Here is a 24012-nt window from a genome sequence, read left to right as displayed (position 1 = left end):
CATTACAAAGTCTATTTGGAAAGTGGCCCATTTTAGCTGAAAGTTGGTGGCCCATTTTATCTATCACCTTCAGTTAAAATGGGCCACCATTTTATATTATATAAACCAAACATCGTATTTCATAAAACATACCTAAACACTTAAAATGACACACTTAATATGTCCTGTAACTTGAGTATTATCCACTTACAGAGCTTATTATTTTAGAGTAATGATTGATTTGTCGCAGCCCTAACCATGCGACTTTTGAAGTCAGTCTCCCTTTGAAGTCTTGCCCCACCCATTATAGCAGCCTTAAACCAATCAATTCACTTTTAACAGATCAAGCACCACTGTGGCAACAGATCACTATTTGAATTTTTGTAGGGGGAATTATGAAAGAGCAGACATGCTCTAATCTGAAATGGCCCATTTTACCTGATGGTCCATTTTAGCTGTTATCCCCCTTTGACTTTCTTTCTTCACCAGAACACATCTGAAGAAAAATACAAAAATATCTCAGCTCAGTAGGTCCTTAAAATGCAAGTGGATGGTGATCTTCTAAAGCGACACAATCTCTTTTGGTGCGAAAAAGATCAATATTTAAGTACTTTTTAACTCTAAATCATCCTTCCGTTCAGCAGCGGTATGCACGAGTGCCATAATCGCGTTAGCATGTTCACGTGAGAACTGACGCACATGCGACACACCCGGTAGAGTTAAGGTTAGGGTTAACCCTAACCCTGTACAGAAGCTTGGTTGATTTTGGTTTACATTTACATTTATGCATTTGGCAGACGCTTTTATCCAAAGCGACTTACAGTGCACTAATTACAGGGACAATTCCCCCAGAGCAACCTGGAGTTAAGTGCCTTGCTCAAGGACACAATGGTGATGGCTGTGGGGATTGAACCAGCAACCTTCTGATTACCAGTTATGTGCTTTAGCCCACTACACCACCATCTCTCCATTTTGTTTAGATCTGTGTTTGTATCTGTTTGATTACTCACAGTGGTGCGTTTGTGTGCTTATACTGGATGTCTCAACCGAGTGGAGAAAGTGAGTCTCAGAGTCCTGCCACTTTGGTTCAGACTTGTTTTCTTCCTTTGTGGCAGGATTCTGACATTCTCATCATTGTTTACATTTTGTTGGTTTTCTGCTGTCTTGTCTTGTGTTAGTGAGTGCATATGGCTTTGTTTTGTTTATCACCGCCATGTGCACTAGTGTCTGTTGTAGTTGTGTTATGTTTGGTCCTGTTTGTCTGCACATTGCTTTGTGCTTTGTGTTTGTTAGCCATGTGCCTCTCTGACTCCGCCCCCTTTGTTACCCTCATCACTCTGCCTAGTTTAGTTCTTGTTATGTTAATTGTCTTCACCTGTTCCTCATGTGCTCTACCTGTATATATTGTGCCCATTTTCCTCTTGTGTTTGTCGGATCATTCTTTCTCTCATGTTGTTCAGTTGGAGTACGTTTGTGCTGTTTCCCAGTCCAGTTTGCAATCTTGTCTTTCAGTTTGTTGTTCTTCAAGAGTTTGTTATTATTTTTCCGTTTTTATTCTTTTATGTAATAAAATCTTTATCTTTTCCTCATTCCTGCAATTGGGTCACATGACAGACCGCTTGGACTCCACCCTCTCCTGAAGTGTTGGATTATAGTTAAAAAGTACTTAAATATTGATCTTTTTTAGCACCGAAAGTGATCGTATCGCTTCAGAAGACATTAATTTAACTGCTGGAGTCATGTCGATGACGTTTATGCTGGCTGTCTGTGATTTTTGGAGCTTCAAAAGAGAAATCTCCATTCACTTGCATTTTAAGGACTTACTGAGCTAAGAAATTATATTTTTCTTCAAATGTGTTCAGGTGAAGAAAGAAAGTCATACACACCTGGGATATCATGAGGGTGAGTAAATGATGAGAGAATTTCCATTTTTGGGTGAACTGTTCCTTTAAATGTGGAAAATAGTAATACGAAATAATGGGTAGGGGCGTCCATACTTTTGACTTGTACTGTATATATTTATCAACTTGTACCAGCCATATTTCAGTTTGTCATTTTGGTTTTAGTTCATTTTTACACATTGTCACATTGCTACTGGATGTGGGCAGGCATGCAATAAAGCAGACCACCCACACATATTCATCTGAAACGAGATGTGGGCTTGACAGCTCGCTGCCAAAGGCATAATGTAAAGAAAGGAAGGTGCTCATTTGGATGTTTACGTGACATACGCACACACACGTGGATGCTTGCATGCCTTTTAAAATGACAGAGATGAGTGGGAGAGATTTGTTTCATGAAGAGTTAGAAAAAAATACAAATGAAACCCAGATGTTCTGGAGGAGAAATGGAGATTTTGGGTTATGTACCAATGGCCAGGCCAGCATGAAGTCTGCGCACACAGATTAGACATATTGTATCATGTTTAATACAATCTATTCTGCAAATTTCACCCTAAAATAAGGATATAAAATGCAAATTTATGCGAAATGGCATTATTTGTAAGGATTGTGAGGAGATGAAAAAGATAAATTAGCAAAGTAACAATAACTTTTTACCACTACACACATGTAGAAAAAGAATACAAGATATATAGAAGGTCTTAATCAGTATTCAAGAAGTTTTAAAAGTCCAACTGTAGATTTTTGGACTTTATCAATATTTGGTCACACTTTATATTAGGTGGCCTTAACTACTATGTACTAACATTAAATACGTACAAGACTATGTATTTACTGTGTAACTACTTATTGTTCTGCAAAATTCCCATATTTGCTGCTAATGAGGTTGAGGTACGGGTAGGTTTAGGAGTAAGGGTGGGTTAGGATTAGGGGTTAGAGTTAGGTTTTGGGGTAAGGGTTAAGTTAGGGTTAGGGGCAAAGTTAACAGTGTAACTACAAATGTAATTAAATGCAAGTACTTTAAATGTAATTACAATGCAACAACATGTATGCACATATACAGTTGAAGTCAGAAGTTTACATACACTTTGGTTGAAGTCATTACCACTCCACAGATTTCATATTAGCAAACTATAGTTTTGGCCAATCGTTTAGGACATCTACTTTGTGTATGACACAAATAATTTTTCCAACAATAGTTTACAGACAGATTGTTTCACTTTTAATTGTTTCACTTTTAATTGACTATATCACAGTTTCACTAAGTCAATTGGAGGTGTAACTGTGGATGTATTTTAAGGCTTACCTTCAAGCTCAGTGCCTTTTTGCTTGACATCATGGGAAAATACAAAGAAATCAGCCAAGACCTCAGAAAAAAATTGTGGACCTCCACAAGTCTGGTTCGTCCTTGGGAGCAATTTCCAAATGCCTGAAGGTACCACGTTCATCTGTACAAACAATAGTATGCAAGTATAAACACTATGGGACCACGCAGCCATCATACCGCTCAGGAAGGAGACGCATTCTGTCTCCTAGAGATGAACGTGGTTTGGTGCAAAAAGTGCAAATCAATCCCAGAACAATAGCAAAGGTCCTTGTGAAGATGCTGGAGGAAACAGGTAGACAAGTATCTATATCCACAGTAAAACGAGTCCTATATCGACATAACCTGAAAGGCTGCTCAGCAAGGAAGAAGCCACTGCTCCAAAACCGCCATAAAAAAGCCAGACTACAGTTTGTAAGTGCACATGGGGACAAAGATCGTACTTTTTGGGGAAATGTCCTCTGGACTGATGAAACAAAAATTGAACTGTTTGGCCATAATGACTATCGTTATGTTTGGAGGAAAAAGGGTGAGGCTTGCAAGCCGAAGAACACCATCCCAACCGTGAAGCATGGGGGTGGCAGCATCATGTTGTGGGGGTGCTTTGCTGCAGGAGGGACTGGTGCACTTCACAAAATAGATGGCATCATGAGGAAGGAAAATTATGTGGATATATTGAAGCAACATTCTCAAGACATCAGCCAAGAAGTTAAAGCTTGGTCGCTAATGGGTCTTCCAAATGGACAATGACCCCAAGCATACCTCCAAAGTTGTGGCAAAATGGCTTAAGCACAACAAAGTCAAGGTATTGGAGTGGCCATCACAAAGCCCTGACCTCAATCCAAATTTGTGGGCAGAACTGAAAAAGTGTGTGCGAGCAAGTAGGCCTACAAACCTGACTCAGTTCCACCAGTTCTGTCTGGAGGAATGGGCCAAAATTCCAGCATCTTATTGTGAGAAGCTTGTGGAAGGCTACCCAAAACATTTGACCCAAGTTAAACAACTTAAAGGCAATGCTTCCAAATACTAACAAAGTGTATGTAAACTTCTGACCCACTGGGAATGTGATGAAAGAAATAAAAGCTGAAATAAATCATTCTCTCTACTATTATCCTGACATTTCACATTCTTAAAATAAAGTAGTGATCCTAACTGACCTAAGACAGGGAATGTTTTCCACGATTAAATATCAGGAAGAGGGATGTAACGGTTTCAAGGTTTCACAATATACCTCGGTTTTAAAACGGATCATACCGTTGAAATCTACTCATTGACGGTATTGCATGAATATAAAGACAGATTTTTTCAGAACTTTTCTAAAATTAAGACAGAATCTGCGACATTTATGCAGCATCATATAACTTGGCGAGATAAAATAAATCTTTAAATTGCACCTTCCTCATGTTGCATTTGACTGTCACTAAACTTTAAAGGTGACATGCAGGTGTCACAAGTGCAGCGCATCACGAGCACACCATAAGTCCAGCATGAGCGGAGCGCAGCATGAGTGTAGCACGAGCGCATCATACAGACATGTCCGAGCCTGAACCTTTATTTCCGCCACCACAGAGGTTGAAGTCCGCTGTCTGGGATTACTTGGTTATGTAAAAGACCCACGAAGCACCATCAATGTTGATGGTTACCCAGTCTGTAAAGTTTGTTGCAAAAACATATCGGCTCAGGCGGGAAACACTTCAAACCTTAAGCATCATCTCCGTGAGCACCATCCCATGGAATTTGCGGAAATGAATATAAGTGGAAATACAGTATACAGGATAATAAATTACAGCCTCTGTTTTAAAAAAACACCAGATTCAATGTAGTTTTACATGATTTGTAATGACTAGGTAGGCTAAAGTTATGTTCATGCTTTCTGTCACATTCACAAATGCAGCAAATGGATTTAAGACCTCATGTGTTTGTTCATTTGCCTAAGTGTAGCACAACAGTAGGCCAATGTGTTTGATACTACTAATAATATGTTTTATTTGTAAAACATAGCTCTAAATAGTTTTAAAAAGTGCATGGCTTTTGATGTTCAGGAAATTGTCATGCATGCAAGAAATTGACAGTGAAACTGTGGCAGAAAATAGACAGTATTGGACAAAATGTCAGTAAATAAACTGCACATGAATAATATATTTTCAGTAGGTATTGTAGAATTAAACTAAAACACAAATGTAACAAATTACTGAATGCATGCAAATGCATATTTGAAGTGTTAATCTGGGCAATAATCATTACATATAATTACAATTCAATTTCATAAATCATAAAATAACAGTAACAAAATATTTTGTTATAATCATACTGTACATATTGCAAAAAAAAAAAAAAAGTGATTTTTTTTTCTTTTTTTTTACCTTGTCAGATTAAGAGAGTGTCCTGATGTTCAAGATCAAGAATTGGTGATTACTGAAATATTTATCTGTGTTTATCAGAAATAGCGTATTTCGTACCCAAATACTGAACTGCTTTTAATATTATCAATGCACCTCAATACAGTGATACCGTAATACTGTGGTAATTTTTGTGATGTTATCATACCGTGAAAATGTCATATCGTTACACCCCTAGTCAGGAATTGTGAAAAACTGAGTTTAAATGTGTTTGGCTAAGGTGTATGTAAACTTCTGACTTCAACTGTAAGTACATTGTATCAAATGGTTAAGTACATAGTAGTTAAGGCCACCTAATATAAAGTGGGTCCCAGTATTTTTCAAATTATCAGTGGTTTATTCAAGTGTGCTGCTGTATGTGAAGTCAAGTCAAGGCTGAAGGTAAATACTACTCTTCAAACCCAGAGATTCTGAGCTCTCCGTCTTTAGCTCTAATCAAGTCTTCAATGGCGGAGTGTCGAACTGCATACCAATTTGGCTAGTGCATTAGTGCTAGCACTCCCCCTCTTATTTTAAGTCAACAATGTGATGGAGGCCTGCCAGCCACATTGATTTCAGAGCGAGCCATCACACACCTGAATGCCACTGACACGATATGCTGTTTTTTTTCCTTCCTGCTACTTATAAATGTTGCTTGTCATTTACAATATGACCCCAGTGAGATCTTGGGCAAAGGCAAGACAGAATCAAGTGCAAAGTGCGAAATCAAGTGTCTTTTATGGCATACTGCACGGCAGTGCTACACAACACCATTATGTTGCCATTTTCAAATATATTTATGAATAACAAATTTGTGTGAATTGTCAGGTGTCCATTTTCATGAGTATTATGTTAATTCCCTGTATAGCTACTGTATAGCTAATTGCATTAAAGGAAAATAAACTGTGAAAGGGTGTAATGAATGCATTAAAAAACAGAGAATAAATCAGAGTATAAATGCTGTAACAAGCAGGTATCCTGCTTTTTGTCCGCTGAGCTTTCCAAAGTCGAGTAGCCCTGCTGTAGTGTGTACATCTTAGCTAAGACTAGGGTTGCCAACCTTATAGTATTTTCCAGGATCGTCCCGGATTTTGGCCATCCGTCCCGGAAAAATTCATTTAAATTCCAGGACGCAAAATGTCCAGAAATGTGAATATTTTCACGCAATGTGAGAAATGTGCCCCAAATTGTTCCTGTCAGCATACTCAGCCTGACAGGAACAATAAAAGGCACCTATGTACAATGGGCATATTTTCACGACGTGTTCATACATATGAACCCTTGTTTATAAGCACACTTTGCAAGGAGGAAAATCAAACGCATTTATAAAAAAGTCTGATGAATTTTATTGAGCCGGCTTGTTTGGATGATTGAGATGTCAAAAAAAAAAAAAAAAAAAAAGTCCTTCCTTTTACTGTAAGATCTCTTAGTTTCATAATGGCCAACAACCAAAACAAGAAAAAAAAAATTAAAAAAATAATACTATTTTGAATATTTCAATTTCATAACAAATTGTACATTTAATTGGGTTATATTTGCCAAAATTAAATGAGTAAAACTTAAAATATCTATGATTTTTCTTAAATTTGTTAAAGATTACTTTTTAAAGATTCAGCTTGATAGAAATTTTATTTCGAAATGCATTAATCTTGAAATGCATTGTTAATCTTTAAAATATGTTTTGAGTAAAAAAAAAGTTTATGTACATTTATTTGATTTCCTTTGGTTTAAATGTGCGAATGTTTTTATTTTATTTTTTATTTTATACATAACTGCATTCTTTATACATAAATATTTATACATTTTAAAATATTTAAATGTTCAGTGTGAACCATAAACTTAAGAAAACTGCTAAGAGACAGAATAAATGAATAATATGTTAAATCTACACACACACACGCAGTTATTTTTACACATTTCAATTTAATTACAAAATTCCATCAAATTAAACTGAGTAATCTTTAACAAAATTAAATAATAAAAAAAACTATATATAAAAAAAATATTTTAAGTTTTATTATTTTAATTTAGTTAAAAATTACACACATTTTGATGAAATTTAGTTATGAAATTTAAATGCGTATCTTAAAAATAGGCTAAGTGTATTGATGTTATTGTTCTAATGAATTATTTGCTATATATGCGCTAATTTCCATATGAAACAAGGAGTAAAAAAAATCACAATATGTTTTATTTCTTGTACAATGGCCAACAATATGTTTTTCAGTCATTGATCAGGTGACCAGGAATTTTCCAGGACCAAGGTGACAACCCTAGCTAAGACTTTGGCCTTGATTGACTGATCGTATTGGAATTTTAATGTAATTCATTTGTCATCGTCTTAGCAGTCACATGCGCAACTGTGAACCAAAATTCCTGACATGGCCAGAGCTTCTTCGGAGGCTAAGATTCATCAAAAAGTACTAAGTGATCTGACATTGCTGATTTTATCCTATGATGAAATAACTCTTTTGCAATCCCTGAAATTTGTCTCAGACGGCAAAATTGTGACAAAAACTGTTTAGTGTGCACCTGGCCTTAGTCACCAAATCCTCCGGCTATTGAGAACCCTGCAAAATGTTTGTCAAATTTGGCCTTACTGCTGGAAAGAAATTAGCTTCAAGGCTAACGCTAAGGGAATATTCTGGAAACTAATAGCTGCACAGGAATGATCAAAGAGGCATTAGACTCATGTTTTTAATTGGAACAGCTGTTATGGTGTGGGAGAGTTTGCTGACATCACTTATGTCCCAAATGAGGATTATGACACGTCATGTGATGCGTTTGCACCATGGGGGACTGGTAGTAGTGATAAGTGATGGCACTTATGAGGTAAAACAAAACAGAAGACACAAGGGGGTCTGAATTTTCAAGAATGACAGCTCTAAGGAGAAAAATAAAAAATTATACGCTTCCCACGAGGCCACTAATGCTAATGATGCACATGCATTTGACTGAGACAAATGGAGGGCAAATGGAGTTAGCATCTGTTCAACATGCTAGCAAGAAACTTGGCAAACACATTCATTCATAGACGTACAGCTATCTAGAGTTGTGTGGTATAACTACAATTAGAGAAATTAAAATCTATAACCCCAATTCTGAAAAAGTTGGGACAGTATGGAAAATGCTAATAAAAACAAAAGTGAGTAATTTGTAAATTATATTCACCATTTGCTGTATTGAAAGCACTACAACTAAACATTATATGATGTTTTTCCTTGTGAATTTCATTGTTTTTTCTTAAATGTACAGTAATTTCAAATCAGATGATTGCAACACACTCCAAAAAAGTTGAGACAGTCGAGTGTTTACCACTGTGAAACATCACCATTCCTTCTAATAACACAATTTTGTTAAGTTTAGAAAGTGGAATTTTCCCCTATGCACAGTTGTATGGGGTCTTCGTTGCTGTATGGTGTGCTTCATAATGCACCACACATTCTCAATTGGAGACAAGTCAGGAATGCAGGCAGGCCAATCTGGCACCCACACTCTCTGTTCACACAGCCATGCACTTGTTATCCAAGCAGTATGCGGTTTGAAGTTGTCCTGCTGGAAAATGCAGGGATGTCCCTGGAAAAAACGTGCTGGATGGCAGTATATGTTTCTCCAAAATTTTTACATATCTGTCTGCATTAATGATGCCCTCACAGATGTGCGAGTTACCCATGCCATGGGCACTGACACATCCCTGGCCCATACAGACACTGGCTTTTGGACCTGATGCTAATAACAGCTTGGATGGTCCTTTTCCTCTTTGGCCCAGAGAACACGACGGCTGTGTTTTTCAAAAACTATTTGAAATGTGGACTCATAAGTCCAAAAACATGGTTCCACTGTTCCACTTTCCATCTAAGATGAGACCGAGCCCAGAGAAGTCGGCAGCGCTTCTGGACAGTGTTGATGTATGGCTTCTCCTTTACATAGTAAAGTCTTAATTTGCATCTGTGGATGCATCAGCGAGTGGTGTTGACTAACAAAGGTTTACTAAAGTTATCCCAAGCCCATGTTCATGATATCCAATACAGATGAATTATGTTTTTCAAGACAGTGATGTCTGAGGGATCAGAGATCACGTGCATTCAGAAGTGGTTTTCGTCTTGCCCTTGACGCACCGAGAATTGACCAGATTCCTTGAATGTTTTAACTATATTGTGCACTGAATTGCCCAAAATCCTTCCAATTTGTTTTTGGGGAATATTGTTCTCAAAGTGCTGGATTATTTGCTGAAGCATCTGTTGGCAAATTGACAAGTCTCAAATGATCCTTGCTCTTGAAGGACTAAGCTGTTTTTGGAGGCTCCTTATATACTATAACACAATTGCCTCACCTGTTTCACATCACCTTGTTATTTCAACACTTCAAATTGTTATAAGTCTTAAATTGCCCCTGTCTCAACTTTTTTGGAGCGTGTTGCAATCATCTGATTTGAAATTACTGTACATTTTCAAAAAAAAAAAAAAAAATAATAATTTACATTCACAAGGTAAAACATCATATAATGTGTAGTTGTAGTGCTTTCAATATAGCAAAGGGTGAATATAATTTACAAATCACTACTTTTTGTTTTTATTAGCATTTCTCATACTGTCCCAACTTTTTTGGAATTGGGGTTGTTTATCTTAGTATTTTTCTGCCATATGACGATATTCAAGACATCTCTATATTTATGTTTTTTTTTTTTTCAAATGGCTTAGAAGTTTGATTTCTTTGTCTTTTTCAATCTGAGGAATCATCAGTGTTCAGTTCTTTAAGTAAAAGATGATAAAAATGTAAAAAGCCATGATTCATTACATGCACCAAATTTAACAATACATTGGGTAATAATATAATAACTTCTATTAATTAATCATTAACTAACATTACATAAAGCTTAACAGATCATTAGTTAATGTAAATTCAAATACTTACAAATGTTATTAAAAAATAAAACAAATATGGCCGTGCGTTTTATAACATCAACAAATGATGGAATGATTAACATATCACTTGTTAATGCAAATTTTAATGCTCACAAATGTCATGAAACTTTGATTCGTATATGAGCTCATGCACTTTTATTACCTACATATTTTTGCTAACTCATCTCATTTTAACCTCGTAAATAAAATACCTTGCAGAGATTTACTTTGAAATTTTCCAGTGATGATTCAACACAAAAATTAACCCTTGAATTAATGTTTGACCTGATTCTTTGAACGGACAGTTTGAAATGAATCGAACATCCCATATATATCACCATTTTAAAGAGGTTTAAGCGACTGACTACAATAAAATATGTTTGTCTTTAAGCTCATACCCAAGTCTTGACATAAGGAGTGAAAAATGGTTTACTGCCGAGGCATTTGGGAAACTTAATGACAAAATAAGAAGCATGTTATAATCACTGTGATTTTCAAAGTGCTGGTTCATTTTATATCATCAACAAAGTAATACTGAATAGATTGTAAATATTCAATATACTTCCCAACTATGCCCTAAAGCAAAGTAATGTTTCATTAATTCATAATAGATCAACTAGGTCAATAACAGATTTGAAAATGTTTTGCCTTTATCAATCAAATAAACCTGAGCTTATATACACAAAATGGTTGGAAAAGGGGACTTCTGAAGTGAAAGAAGCTATCTACACAATGCACAGCAATGCAACACAACATTGTTAACATGACCTATTGGGCCATTTTCCAGAAAGGAAAATCTCTAAGCTTGTTGACTCTCCTTCATGTAATTATGTTGATTTGGAATCGATACAGTCATAATCACCACCCTTTCTTGTTTATTGCTTTATGATGAGTTGATATTCTCATCTGTCCCCTGAGTTCAGACACAGTCCATGTGCTCTCGTATGAAGACCTGCTTGAGGATGATGTTGATATTGACATGAGGCGTTTCGTTGGCTGTTTACTCACTGAACTGGCACCAATAAGACCTACAGCTGGGCAATATGACGGTATATACCGTGCAACGCTGGAAATGTGTCAACTGATGATATTTGGATATGCCATTTTTACAGCATTTTTACAGCTTTGTTATTTATAAATGAGAGCAACAAAGAAAAATGGAAAAAGGTGAAAATACAAGGCAGAAAAAAACAGATGGTCAAAATTAAATATTTAGAAAACTGTAATTAGAAATATTGATTACTAGTGTTTGAATATTGATACAGTAGCCTACCATAAGGTACAATATCACAGATAAAAAAAAAAATTCTGCCATATAACAATATTCAATATATCTCAAAATGTATTTATTTGTTTTGAAATGGCTTAGAAGCATATTTTTAGAAGAATCATCAATGATAATTTAAATAAGTAAAATTACAGTAAAATGTAATATAACAACCAATACAACAATGCATTGCAATATAAAGCAATATTTACCTACATACAAGTTGCTAACTCATTTTAACCTTGCATGTAAAACGGCATGCAGAGATTTACTTTGAGATTTTACTTTGATTCAATGCCAAATGAATCACTGAATCAATGGTTTTAACTGATTCTTTGAACGGATAGTTTGTCAGTTCAAAATGTGAAAACAGAGCGGAAAATGCAGAAATGTACCTAAAAATATAGAATACTGGTACAATATCATGCGGTAAAAATTTTCAGCCATATGACAGTATTTAATAAATCTCAATATTTATGTCTTTGTTTTGAAATAGCTTAGAAGCATATATGTATTTTTTTATTTTCTCTGATGAATCACCAAAGTTAAATTCAATAAGTAAAATACAGTAGAATGTAAAGAACGCACCAATATTGCACCATGTAAAATGCCATGCAGAGATTAACTTCGAACACTTTTAAGCGATGATTCAATGCTAAATGAATCATTGAATCAATGCTTTAGCTGATTATTTGTCCATTCAAAATATGAAAATGCAGAGTGGAAAAATACAGAGGGTCAAAAGAAATCATTTTAAAATTGTACCTAAAAGATAGATTATTTGTGCTAGAATATTGATACAGTTTCCTAAGGGAAAAATATAGCAATACTCTAAAATACTGCTTTTTACCACCTCTGAAAAGAGCTCTCTGGCTAATTACTACTGCATATGGATCTGCTAAATGCATTCAAATTACTTTAATAAATGTATTAATACAGGAAGTGAAAGATTAAAACAAGAAGCACAGTAGCATGGCTGTGATCCTCCGTCTAGGCTCATGATAGCTATAACAGGGTGCTGTGAGGAAGGAAGGTGTGATATGTGACTGCCAGCACACACACTCTTTCACTGAATCAAGAACGGGGCGAGCTGTGCTCAACCAATTCTCAGCTCGTTCAGGACAGGGTGAGAATACCAGAGAGAAATGGTGGTCCCAGAGGCTTAGCATGCTAATCGCCTGAGTCTGCTGAGCTTCAGTAGAACAATTTGCTAGCAAAGACATCTCCAAATTAGTGATTTATTGCAAATTGGTCATTTTCACACATGAATGCAAAAGTACCAATGTATTCAGCCGGGACTTTAGCACTGGTGACATCACCAGTCAATCAGCTAATGCGTGATTTTTTTTTTTTTTTCCAGTCATAATGTATTTAATTAACTGGATCATTCCAAATGTAATTCATTTTAAAGTCCCTGTTGTATATTTCTTAATAAACACATTATTTTTATTATATTGAGACATATGACATTTATATCATTATGCCACTTAATAAAATGTCATGTTTTATTTTTTATTTTTTATTTTGTGATGTAAATAAATTTGCCAATGAAAAACTGACAATTTATTAAGAAACATTTTTGGTGATTCTAATGTTTTTTTTTTTTTTTTTTGCTCTAATCAAAATGTTTCAAGCAAAACATATTATAATATACAGTATTGTCATACATTTGTGCTCAAAAGTTTGCATACCCTGGCAGAAATTGTGAGATTTTGGCTTTTATTTAAGGATAGTGATCATATGAAGCCATTTATCATCACATAGTTGTTTGGCTCCTTTTTAAATCATAATGATAACAGAAATCACCCAAATGGCCCTGATCAAAAGTTTACATACCCTTGAATGTTTGGCCTTGTTACAGACACACAAGGTGACACACACAGGTTTAAATGGCAATTAAAGGTTAATTTCTCACACCTGTGGCTTTTTAAATTGCAATTAGTGTCTGTGTATAAATAGTCAATGAGTTTGTTAGCTCTCACGTGGATGCACTGAGCAGGCTAGATACTGAGCCATGGGGAGCAGAAAAGAACTGTCAAAAGACCTGCGTAACAAGGTAATGGAACTTTATAAAGATGGAAAAGGATATAAAAAGATATCCAAAGCCTTGAAAATGCCAGTCAGTACCGTTCAATCACTTATTAAGAAGTGGAATTCGGGATCTCTTGATACCAAGCCAAGGTCAGGTAGACCAAGAAAGATTTCAGCCACAACTGTCAGAAGAATTGTTCTGGATACAAAGAAAAACCCACAGGTAACCTCAGGAGAAATACAGACTGCTCTGGAAAAAGACGGTGTGGTTGTTTCAAGGAGCACAATACTTGTTTACCCCACTCCAAACATAGCACTTATGGTTGTGACCATAAAGCTCATTTTTTTGGTCTCATCACACCAAATTACACTGTGCCAGAAGCTGTGAGGCATGTCAAGGTGTTGTCGGGCTTCTTTCTGGCAACTCGACCATGCAGCTCATTTTTGTTCAAGTATCGTCGTATTGTACTCCTTGAAACAACCACACCGTCTTTTTCCAGAGGAGCCGGTATTTCTCCTGAGGTTACCTGTGGGTTTTTCTTTGTATCCTGAACAATTCTTCTGGCAGTTGTGGCTGAAATCTTTCTTGGTCTACCTGACCTTGGCTTGGTATCAAGAGATCCCCGAATTTTCTACTTCTTAATAAGTGATTGAACAGTACTGACTGGCATTTTCAAGGCTTTGGATGTCTTTTTATACCCTTTTCCATCTTTATAAAGTTCCATTACCTTGTTGCGCAGGTCTTTTGACAGTTCTTTTCTGCTCCCCATGGCTCAGTATCTATCCTGCTCAGTGCATCCACGTGAGAGCTAACAAACTCATTGACTATTTATACACAGACACAAATTGCAATTTAAAAAGCCACAGGTGTGGGAAATTAACCTTTAATTGCCATTTAAACCTGTGTGTGTCACCTTGTGTGTCTGTAACAAGGCCAAACATTCAAGGGTATGTAAACTTTTGATCAGGGCCATTTGGGTGATTTCTGTTATCATTATGATTTAAAAAGGAGCCAAACAACTATGTGATAATAAATGGCTTCATATAATCACTATCCTTAAATAAAAGACAGTTTTATTTGCATGATCAGTCATATTTTCAAAATCAATGCCAAAATTTCACAATTTCTGCCAGGGTATGCAAGTTTTTGAGCACAACTGTATATTAGGAATATCTGTTTAAATTAGTAATCAATTTATATCTTTTCACCCCATGCCCTCAATATCTTTTTCTTTTGTAATATCCCTTTAACTAACAAAAGTCATCTCCAACATCTTCCAGGAAGTGACATCACATTTGGTGGTAAAACAGCACAAATGCAAACATTGGCATGGATATGATGAATTCTGTCATGTTTTGTGGTAAATACTGCTATTGCAAATTCTTACTCTTAAACATTCAACCCTGTTTGATAAAATTAAAATAACTGGTAATGATAATATTAAACCTTCAAAAGATATTTAAAGTCCTATTTAATAAAGTTGACACCCACATGTAAGCTTACTGTCAATCCAATGGCTAACAAGTTCTTTTTTTCTATCCTGTTAGTTTCCATCATGCTAATTTTCTTGCCATTGTGTAAATAATTAGTTTATAATTAATAAAGTGTGACCAGAGCTTATTATGAATAAATAAATAAATAAATAATTCATAAATAATAGCACAAGCATATTAATTTATTAAAACTTACAGAGTTGATTAGGTACTGCATAACAGGAATGAACCGCCTGCATAAAGTGAGAATTTTATGTCAAAGGTAACCTCTTTGTGTATGATAACAGTGCTGCTTCAACCTATAGTTCAGTCAGGCAGACGTCTATTCAAATGTAAAGTTATGGAGCTAGTAATTTAAAGTGACTGACCCGGCAGTCTTCAACCATCTCAACTGGCAGATAAGCCCTGTCAGCTAATCTGTCTTCTTGACTACCCACCGTTCTGTCAGTCTAACTGTCCAATCCGATACACCGTCCAATTGACGAATTAAACCGTCTGCCACTGTGATGCTGGAAGCCAGTGTGCAGCCACCTGCCAAGACAGTGGGTACACTCTATCTCACTGAGGAGAGAGGGCACCGTGCCCTGCAATTACACCGCACTGCTGCCATTATGAGTCGTGTACAATTTAAGCGATCCAGCTCATTGATGGAGAAATGGCCAGTTTCTGGGTGACGCTTGGAGTCTGAGTTGTTCTTTCAGGTCACTGTTGTTTTTGTACCGTGGTCAGACCAGGGCTGTGTCCAAATTCCCATGATTTCATACTATGTGCTTAATTTTAGGAAGAGCTTTGATTAAGTTGATGATGTATGTTCTTTAGGTGTGTAGTATACACACATACTACATCTTTATAACTAGTAGCACCTTATAAACAAGCAAAAAAAAAAAACAAACAAAAAAAAAAACATTTCTAGAGCAAATATTTTCCCTAAAAATTGTTGTCCACATATGAGGACATCGGGTCTAAGTTGTGAAATTTTAAGAGTGTTGGTTATTCATGTTTTTGAGACATTACAGACATTACAGCTGATTTTCTATAAAGCTGAGTTAATAATTCTGATTAAAAGAAAATGCCAGCATCATCAAATCACTACCAACCATGTTCAAATAAAATTTAGCATTATAAATTCTGAATGTTTGTACTGATTATCAATGTTCCATGTCTGCAAAACATGTTGAGTGATGAACTTTTGGTCGGAATTTAGGAGTGAATGCACTTAGCGGCATAGAAAGCTATAGGATGAATAAAATATAACAAAATGTATATTAATTTGAAGTGAAATGACCCACAGTAATGTTGAAAATTATTCTAAATAACTAACATGTTTTTTCAACTTTTGAGGGAATGCAGTCCTAATTTCCACATATGTGGACTTGCGTGTATGGATTTATTAAAGCGGCATATCAAATGAAACTAGAGACGCTACTCTTTACAACCAATCAATAAAAAAAAAACTTGAAGTTTCTTACCAGAGGCACTTTTGTTGGCGCTGCGCCTGTAGTAGCACTTCACAGAAATCAACGTCTTGCTGTTGTGTCACGTGATGTGGTGCGCCAGAAGTTTAACCCTTAAATGACAGTGTAGTGTGTTATGAACAGTATTCAGCCAGTTTTAATTAATTGAAATTATGTGTTGCGTATAGCAAAGCCAAAATACAACGTCCACACGTGTGGACGTGGGGTCGCATGAGGGTATAGATGAATGAATTATATTTCATCTAATATCTAATCTAATAATTAGTAAAATAATATAGTAGAAATAATTATATGAATAATAAGACAAAATAATAATAATAAAAAATAAAGAAATGATAGAAAATAACCATATTTTACAAATTAGATATTCTAAGTGAATTAATAATAATTAGTAAAAAATATAGTAGAAATAATAATATTAATATTAATTAATAATAAGACTAAATTACCATAAGAAATAAAAAAAAACAAAGAAAGAGAGAATAATCTTCATATTTTCCACATTAAATATTCGATGTGAATTAATAATAATTAATAATAATAACGAATATTATTATTTCTACTTTATTATTTTACTATTTCTTATTTTTCAAAATAATAATAATAATAATATGATTAATAAGAAGAAGAAAGAAGTAATAAGAATAAATAAAATAGAGAAATAATTTAAAATAATCATATATACTGTAACACATTAGATATCATAGGTGAATAATTACTAAAATGATAGTAGAACTATTATTATTATTATTATTATTAATAATAATAATGATAATTAGAAGAAGAAAAATAAAAATAATAGAGAATACTCATCATACATCATATAATTATCATACATATGATCATTTTTAATATTTCAATTGTCCTTCTGCGACGCTGTTACGACATGGAGGTCAAAGTGATGCATGATGCTTGTTTTTTAGGTTTACTTTGTATCCCCGACACGAGTACATGTGAAAGAGCGTTCATTCTTTACAGCAATCCATTCATATTATTCAATTGAATATATCTTGTAATTGCTGTTGAAATCAGTTATTCAAAAATGAAGCTCTGTCTAGGTTTGCAACTGAATTGATGCTCATTACAATGCAACATCTACTCGTTTTGTATCAACACAAGGTATTTAGGTTTGAGATGAATGGTTAACCCACTTCAAACCGTCTGTGAAGCCCATCCAATTTGGCACTTGTTTTCCCACCCATCAGTCTACTATCGCTCTTAATTTGGACACTGAGCACAGAATGATTGGCCTTGACAAACCTGAACAACATGCAGCTTTGGACTAGTTTTATATATCTACCCTGTACGAAACAGCAAAAGACTTACTAAGAAGAAATGAGGGATTTAATTTATTAAACTTGAATAGCAATGAGGTGTTGGCCTTCTACGATGTGTATGCATGTGCACACATATTCATTATGTATGTTGCATGTCCACACTAATCTCATCAGTGAATCAATCAGCACCAAGTCGGTGTAATCACACCATAGAAGATGCATTAATCAATGGAGATGTAATTACGAGAGGGTCTACGATATGTTTGTGTGTATATTAGCTCGCATTTGCACTCATTGTTAAGGTTCATGTCTACCATATGCTGCCTGAATGTAGGACAGTATAGGTGTGCAAGGGTTAATTAGCACCGCTTGAGAGCCATCTATCAGCTGTACACAGCAGCCGCTCAGCCAGACAGCTCCATTACCCTGGGACTCAAATACAGACAGACGACTCACATTTAAAATTAAAGTGCACACATAAGATCATGGTTTGTGCATGTGGGAGACATTTTTATCAGTTATTATACTCATGAGTTTAGATATCCAACCGTTATAACTTTACATGATTGACGGTCACTATGAAAGCACAAAGAATGTGCAAAGCATTCCAAAGCGTTCAGTTTATATTAGTTCGACTCTGTTTTACAAGCAGTTTCCTTTTGTGAGGAGGAGGAGGGCGGGGCCGGGCCATGAAGACATACGGCGGCCCTGAATCGGGCTATTCAACCGGGAGGGGGACAGAGACGAGCTGGAGGTGCCAGTTCGGGAGAGAGAGAGATGCACGTGACCGCGCTGCATGTTTGTTTATGTTGGTTTTAAGTTGAGTTTGACATTAAAACTTTATGTTTACCGTTCAGCCGGTTCCTGCCTCCTCCTTGCCCATTCTTATACTGTTACAGCGGTGCCGAAACCCAGGAAGGAGGAGGGATGTGCTGTCGCGGAGTCCTCGCCGCTGCTATCCGCCAAAGGAGCAGCCGCCGCCGTCTGCCTGGGGATGGAAGGGTCGCTGCCGGAGAGCCAGAGGAGCCATGGCCATCCACCGAAGAAGGGGAGGAGCAGTTCCATCCACCAGGAGCTGAAGGACTCGCTGCCATCCGCCAGGGGAGGAGCGAGCTGGCATCCGCTAGAGGGCAGAGGAGCGGATGAGGACCGGGCAAAAGCGCGTCCGGGAGCCGGCGAGCACATTTTTTTCTCTCCTCTTTCTCTCTCTCTGCTGCTCCGCGTCGCTCTTTCCTTCTCACCTTTCCCTCCCCTCGTCTCTTCCTGGGCTCCAGAAAGGCGGGGAAGACCTGCTGGCAGGCACGACTGGAAGGGCAACGCCCCCCCCCCAAGGAAGGGAGGGTAGGGGAGTGCATCATGCCGGGGGTTTCCCCGACTTGAGTCGGGTGATGGAGGAGTGTGACGAGGAGGAGGGCGGGGCCGAGCCGTGAAGACACAGCTGGGCCGGAGGCGACAGTTCGGGAGAGAGAGAGAGACGCACATGGCCGCGCTGCATGTTTGTTTATGTTGGTTTAAAGTTCATTTATATCATTAAACTTTACATTGACTGTTCATCCGGTTCCCGCCTCCTCCTTGCCCATCCTTATATTGTTACAGTGCGTCTCTATCTCTCTGCCGAACTGGCACCTCCGGCTCGTCTTTATCCCCCTCCCGGCTGATTATCCCAATTTAGGGTCTTAAATTCAATATTTAAGTCCTCCTTCAACAAGCTTTAGAACTGCTTTTGCCATGTTACACATACTTACTTCCTAAATACATTGGAGACTTGATGTTGCAGGTAAACTAAGGTCTTTTCTATCATTTTGTAAGTGTTTGTTAAATTAAATACAGATATTGCTTGAGGAAATGTAGAGAAATAGGATTATCAAGGATTAAGAGTTTACTGACTGTGAAAATCAAACACTTTCATGTTTGTGAAGATGTTTTGTTTTCTGTGAATGGGTTTGAATTCTCTTTATATTAGATGTGTAAATATGTGGGTACATGGCGCAAACTGCCCTTGAGCAGAAAGCTGGATGGATTTCTGTTTGCATTAAATGTATTTACAGCTTTATTGACCTGATAACATCAAATTTGTCAGATCTTCTTTTTACCTTCTATATTCAAGAAGAATGTCTGTATATTGGACATACTTTAAAAGGGGCACAAATAATGCACTTGTGATAAAACCACAAACTGCTGTTTTTATCTTAACTATTTAATTATCTATTAATTATTATCTTGTTAGTGATGTTCATTGAGATGTGCATCACTATTGTTATTGCTCATACTTGGGGTTAGGGATTCACAAAAAAAAAACAAATGGTGAAGCGATAAATCGAAAAATAATTTTAATAATAATAATTTTATTTATTTATCACACATTATACATTTGCACATATACAGTGAAATTCTTTTTTTTCACATATCCCAGCTAAGCTGGGGTCAGAGTGCAGAGTCAGCTATGATATGGCACCCCTGGAGCAGATTGGGTCAAGGGCCTTGCTCAAGGGCCCAACAGTGGCATCTTGGCAGTACTGGGGCTTGAACCCCTGACCTGCTGTTCAGTAACCCAGAGCCTTAACCGCTGAGCCACCACTGCCAAACTACCATATACTTATACTGAAGGAGGGACCCAAGCCGTATCTTAGACCAGAATATCATTCTTGAGACTTGAGGTGGGCAGTTTTGACTTGGGCCAGCAATGCAACCACTTAGCAATGCCCTAGCAACCATTAGCAACAACTTAGCAACCTTGTAGCTTTGTTTTCTTTGGCATTGTGAGTTTGCCTGGACAAGCACCACTTACATTTTACTATCCAGAAAACTGCTTGTTTCATATGGTGCTCAAGATTTGGGTGCCCCTTGTGCAATAAACCAATAACTTTGATATGAGATTATACAACTTCATATTTACAATTATTTATTGTATTTGTTTTTCAGACAGGGACATTCCTTTCATTCGAATTTACTATGTAGCCTAATAAAAAAGTGATCTTACCCCTTATGTATTTTGATCTCCTGGGCTCAGTTGTTCAAAATGTTTAATCTGGATCAGAATGATCCGGATTTAGAAATCACATGTTTTGCTATCCAGGATCAGGTAATCCATCTTACTTTTGTGCCAGTTTTTCAAAGCAACATTGGATTGGATCACCCTGATTCAGATACAAATTTTTCAAGATGACCAAATCCAGATTACCAATGCTCTAAATGGGACTACATATCAAAATGTAGGCTACTAGCTATGTAAAGAACAACAGGTAGAATAGCCAGCGTGGGGTCACTTTAAGTGTTTTTATTTGAAGAGACAGAAAACAGCACAATAAAACAATACAAACAATACAGACATCCCCTTCCATTTTCAATTTCTTTTAAACAGTCAGACCCCTCATCTGACCCAAAACAGATAAATAAAAACAAACAAATATACATGATTCACGTGTTTTAAATCATAAAAAGGCTAAATGTCCCTCTCTGTGATGAGGTTTATGATGCACCTGAGCCTGTTGGAGACCCAGACCAACCTCCGGCATTCTCTCAGAATGAGGGACTGGACATGCAATAAGGGATGCAATTGCCATCGTAATTAATACACAGTGATAAATTACAGTTAAAATTAAATGTATTATTTTTGTTTGATATTGACAGCTGTTTGGGGGATTATTTTATGGGGACAAAATATATATATATTTTACTTTACTGTACTGAAAGGCTTGATAGGTAGCCTAATGTCTACTTTATCACTGTGGTTAAACAAATCAAGTGCAAAAGATAAATAAATGTACATATACTACATGATACTAATTTTGCATTATTTGACCAATTTGAAAATGTTATCACATTTTGTTCCTGAAATCCACCCTGAATCCACCCTTCTGCTGGGATCAGGATAATCCTGATTTTTTGGATCAAAGGTATCCCAATCCTACTAAAAGGTTTTGAACAACACATACTGAAGGTTTGATCCAGATCAAAAACAAGACTGGATTTCGTGATCTAATCCAATTTCAGAATCCCTTTTTTCTTTTGAACAAACCATTTTCAAGATTTGATCCAATCCGACAGCCGAAATCCGATCAGATTACTTCTGAACAACTAGGCCCTGGGTATTGTCTTATTTGTGTTTTCTCTTCTCATGAATTATTTATGAGCCACTGCTGGTATACTTTATAAAGTAGTTAACCTTTTCAGATGTTCGAAGGGTTCACTCGAGGTCTTGTTATGGTTCTCGGTTTCAGACCAAAGAGATTCTCAAAGCTGTAGTTGTGTTTGCTTTGAGTTGTTGCGTTTATCAAAAAACTCCTGCAAGCTGATTATAAATCAGTGTTTCAGTGACATAGATTTCAAATTTAATAGCTCACCTGAGGGAACGGTTTAAATTATATGTATTTTTCAATGTCACAATTTTGTTCAGCTTCATTTCACAGGGGAATTTATTTTTACCGATAAAGAAAGACCTACGGTGAGCTCAAGGGTTGGTAATCAATGGTAAATGCTTGGTTGACGCATCAGTCTGCATTTTTTCAACTTCACTTTTAAAGATATTTGCTTAATAGCAGAATTTGTGGTGAATAACTACATTACCCATGGTCCCTGTGAGAAAGATCCACCAATCAGAGGATTACAAAGTGCACCAAAAAAGCTCTGCAGCAGCGAGAGTCCATTCCCATGACGCACTGTGAAAGATGCAATCAAGACGGTCTCCCTATTTCCTCAAAATACTTATATATTTGTATAAATCCGATCATTTTGCAATGAACTTAAAATATATAATCAACAACTTGAAATGAATAGTTTTATATTTTTCCATCAATTTTTATTCGATTACATCATTCACAATGCTTCATGAGATTGAAGTTTATTCACACATGAAACACTGTATACAGATTTTCAAATACTTTTTTGCTTCAAATCAAAGTTTATAATGTTGTGATTCACCTTGGTGCTGGTTTGTTTGGTTTATGGCTTAGAATGCTTATGAAGTACTTAATAAAGTCCCTAAGGAAAAAATGTTGCGCACTATTATTGATATGTTTTGAACGGAATACTAGAGAACTCCTTACTACAGTATGTACTACATACTGTGTATTGACTAGATGTGCTATACAGTATATATGCCTGTATGTGTAAAAATGTCTTGACTCTTGCTGGTTCAATCAAATATGTAAAAGCTGAAGTGTATAATTTCAGCATTTTGAGCATGAATAAGTATTTTCAAACACAGTTATTCATGTAGTCACCATATAAATCATACCTTGCTTTCTGTTTTTTTCCTTTATGATAGTAGAATCTTAGAAGCATTTTTTTTCTCTCTTTCTTGACAGATTCCTCAAATCAGCTATGCATCCACAGCGCCAGAGTTAAGCGACAACACCCGCTACGACTTTTTCTCCCGTGTAGTACCGCCGGATTCTTACCAGGCCCAGGCCATGTTGGATATTGTCACGGCAATGGGGTGGAACTACGTCTCCACGCTGGCCTCAGAAGGGAATTATGGCGAAAGTGGTGTGGAAGCGTTCATGCAGATATCTCGGGAGATAGGTAAGATAGCTTTTCCTGATGGGCTGATTTTCGAATGATTGATGCAGGTGTGAGGATGTGAGTTTGTTGCCTTTTCATTTTTTACATTTATGACCAGTCTGTGACAAAAGCCCCAGACTGTAGAAGCTATCCAACTATCAAAGTGCCAGACTAGCTGATGCCCACATCATCCCAGTTTCTGTTATATGTTTAATCTCTTTATATTATTTCCCCCATTCTGTGCAAATATGGGGAAATCTGTGAGAATGGAATTTTAGGATTGTAGCTACAGTCGGGGAGGAGAACAATCTTGTAATTCACGTACCTAGTCAGCGATCATTTGGCTGGAGTGAATGGAGTGCGAAGTGTAGTGTGACAGGGGTTTTACAGAAATTTGAACCACTGCCCCCAGTGGCTGAAGCTGGAAGTGTGAGCTCCAGTTTTCGGGTAAAATGTCCACAGAGTGGCGCCAAAAGTAAG

The 24012-nt window shown here is 36.6% G+C and overlaps 2 protein-coding genes across 4 annotated transcripts in view; both read left to right on the top strand.

Annotated features, from left to right (window-relative positions):
• Positions 1-24012, top strand: part of LOC127436539 (synaptophysin-like protein 1) — a 323805-nt gene that overhangs the window by 125323 nt on the left and 174470 nt on the right. The gene's annotated exons all lie outside the window — the stretch shown is intronic.
• The window catches only part of LOC127436511 (metabotropic glutamate receptor 8-like), a 219695-nt gene that overhangs the window by 64056 nt on the left and 131627 nt on the right, over positions 1-24012 (top strand). For both annotated transcript variants that reach the window (XM_051690742.1, XM_051690743.1), the window contains exon 3: positions 23337-23553. In XM_051690742.1, the coding sequence (XP_051546702.1) occupies positions 23337-23553 (217 nt within the window). The remainder of the gene's footprint in view (positions 1-23336; positions 23554-24012) is intronic.

The sequence above is a fragment of the Myxocyprinus asiaticus genome, chromosome 47 (genome assembly GCF_019703515.2).
Source record: "Myxocyprinus asiaticus isolate MX2 ecotype Aquarium Trade chromosome 47, UBuf_Myxa_2, whole genome shotgun sequence".
Classification (NCBI taxonomy): domain Eukaryota; kingdom Metazoa; phylum Chordata; class Actinopteri; order Cypriniformes; family Catostomidae; genus Myxocyprinus; species Myxocyprinus asiaticus.
This window is presented reverse-complemented; position numbering and strand designations above follow the sequence as displayed.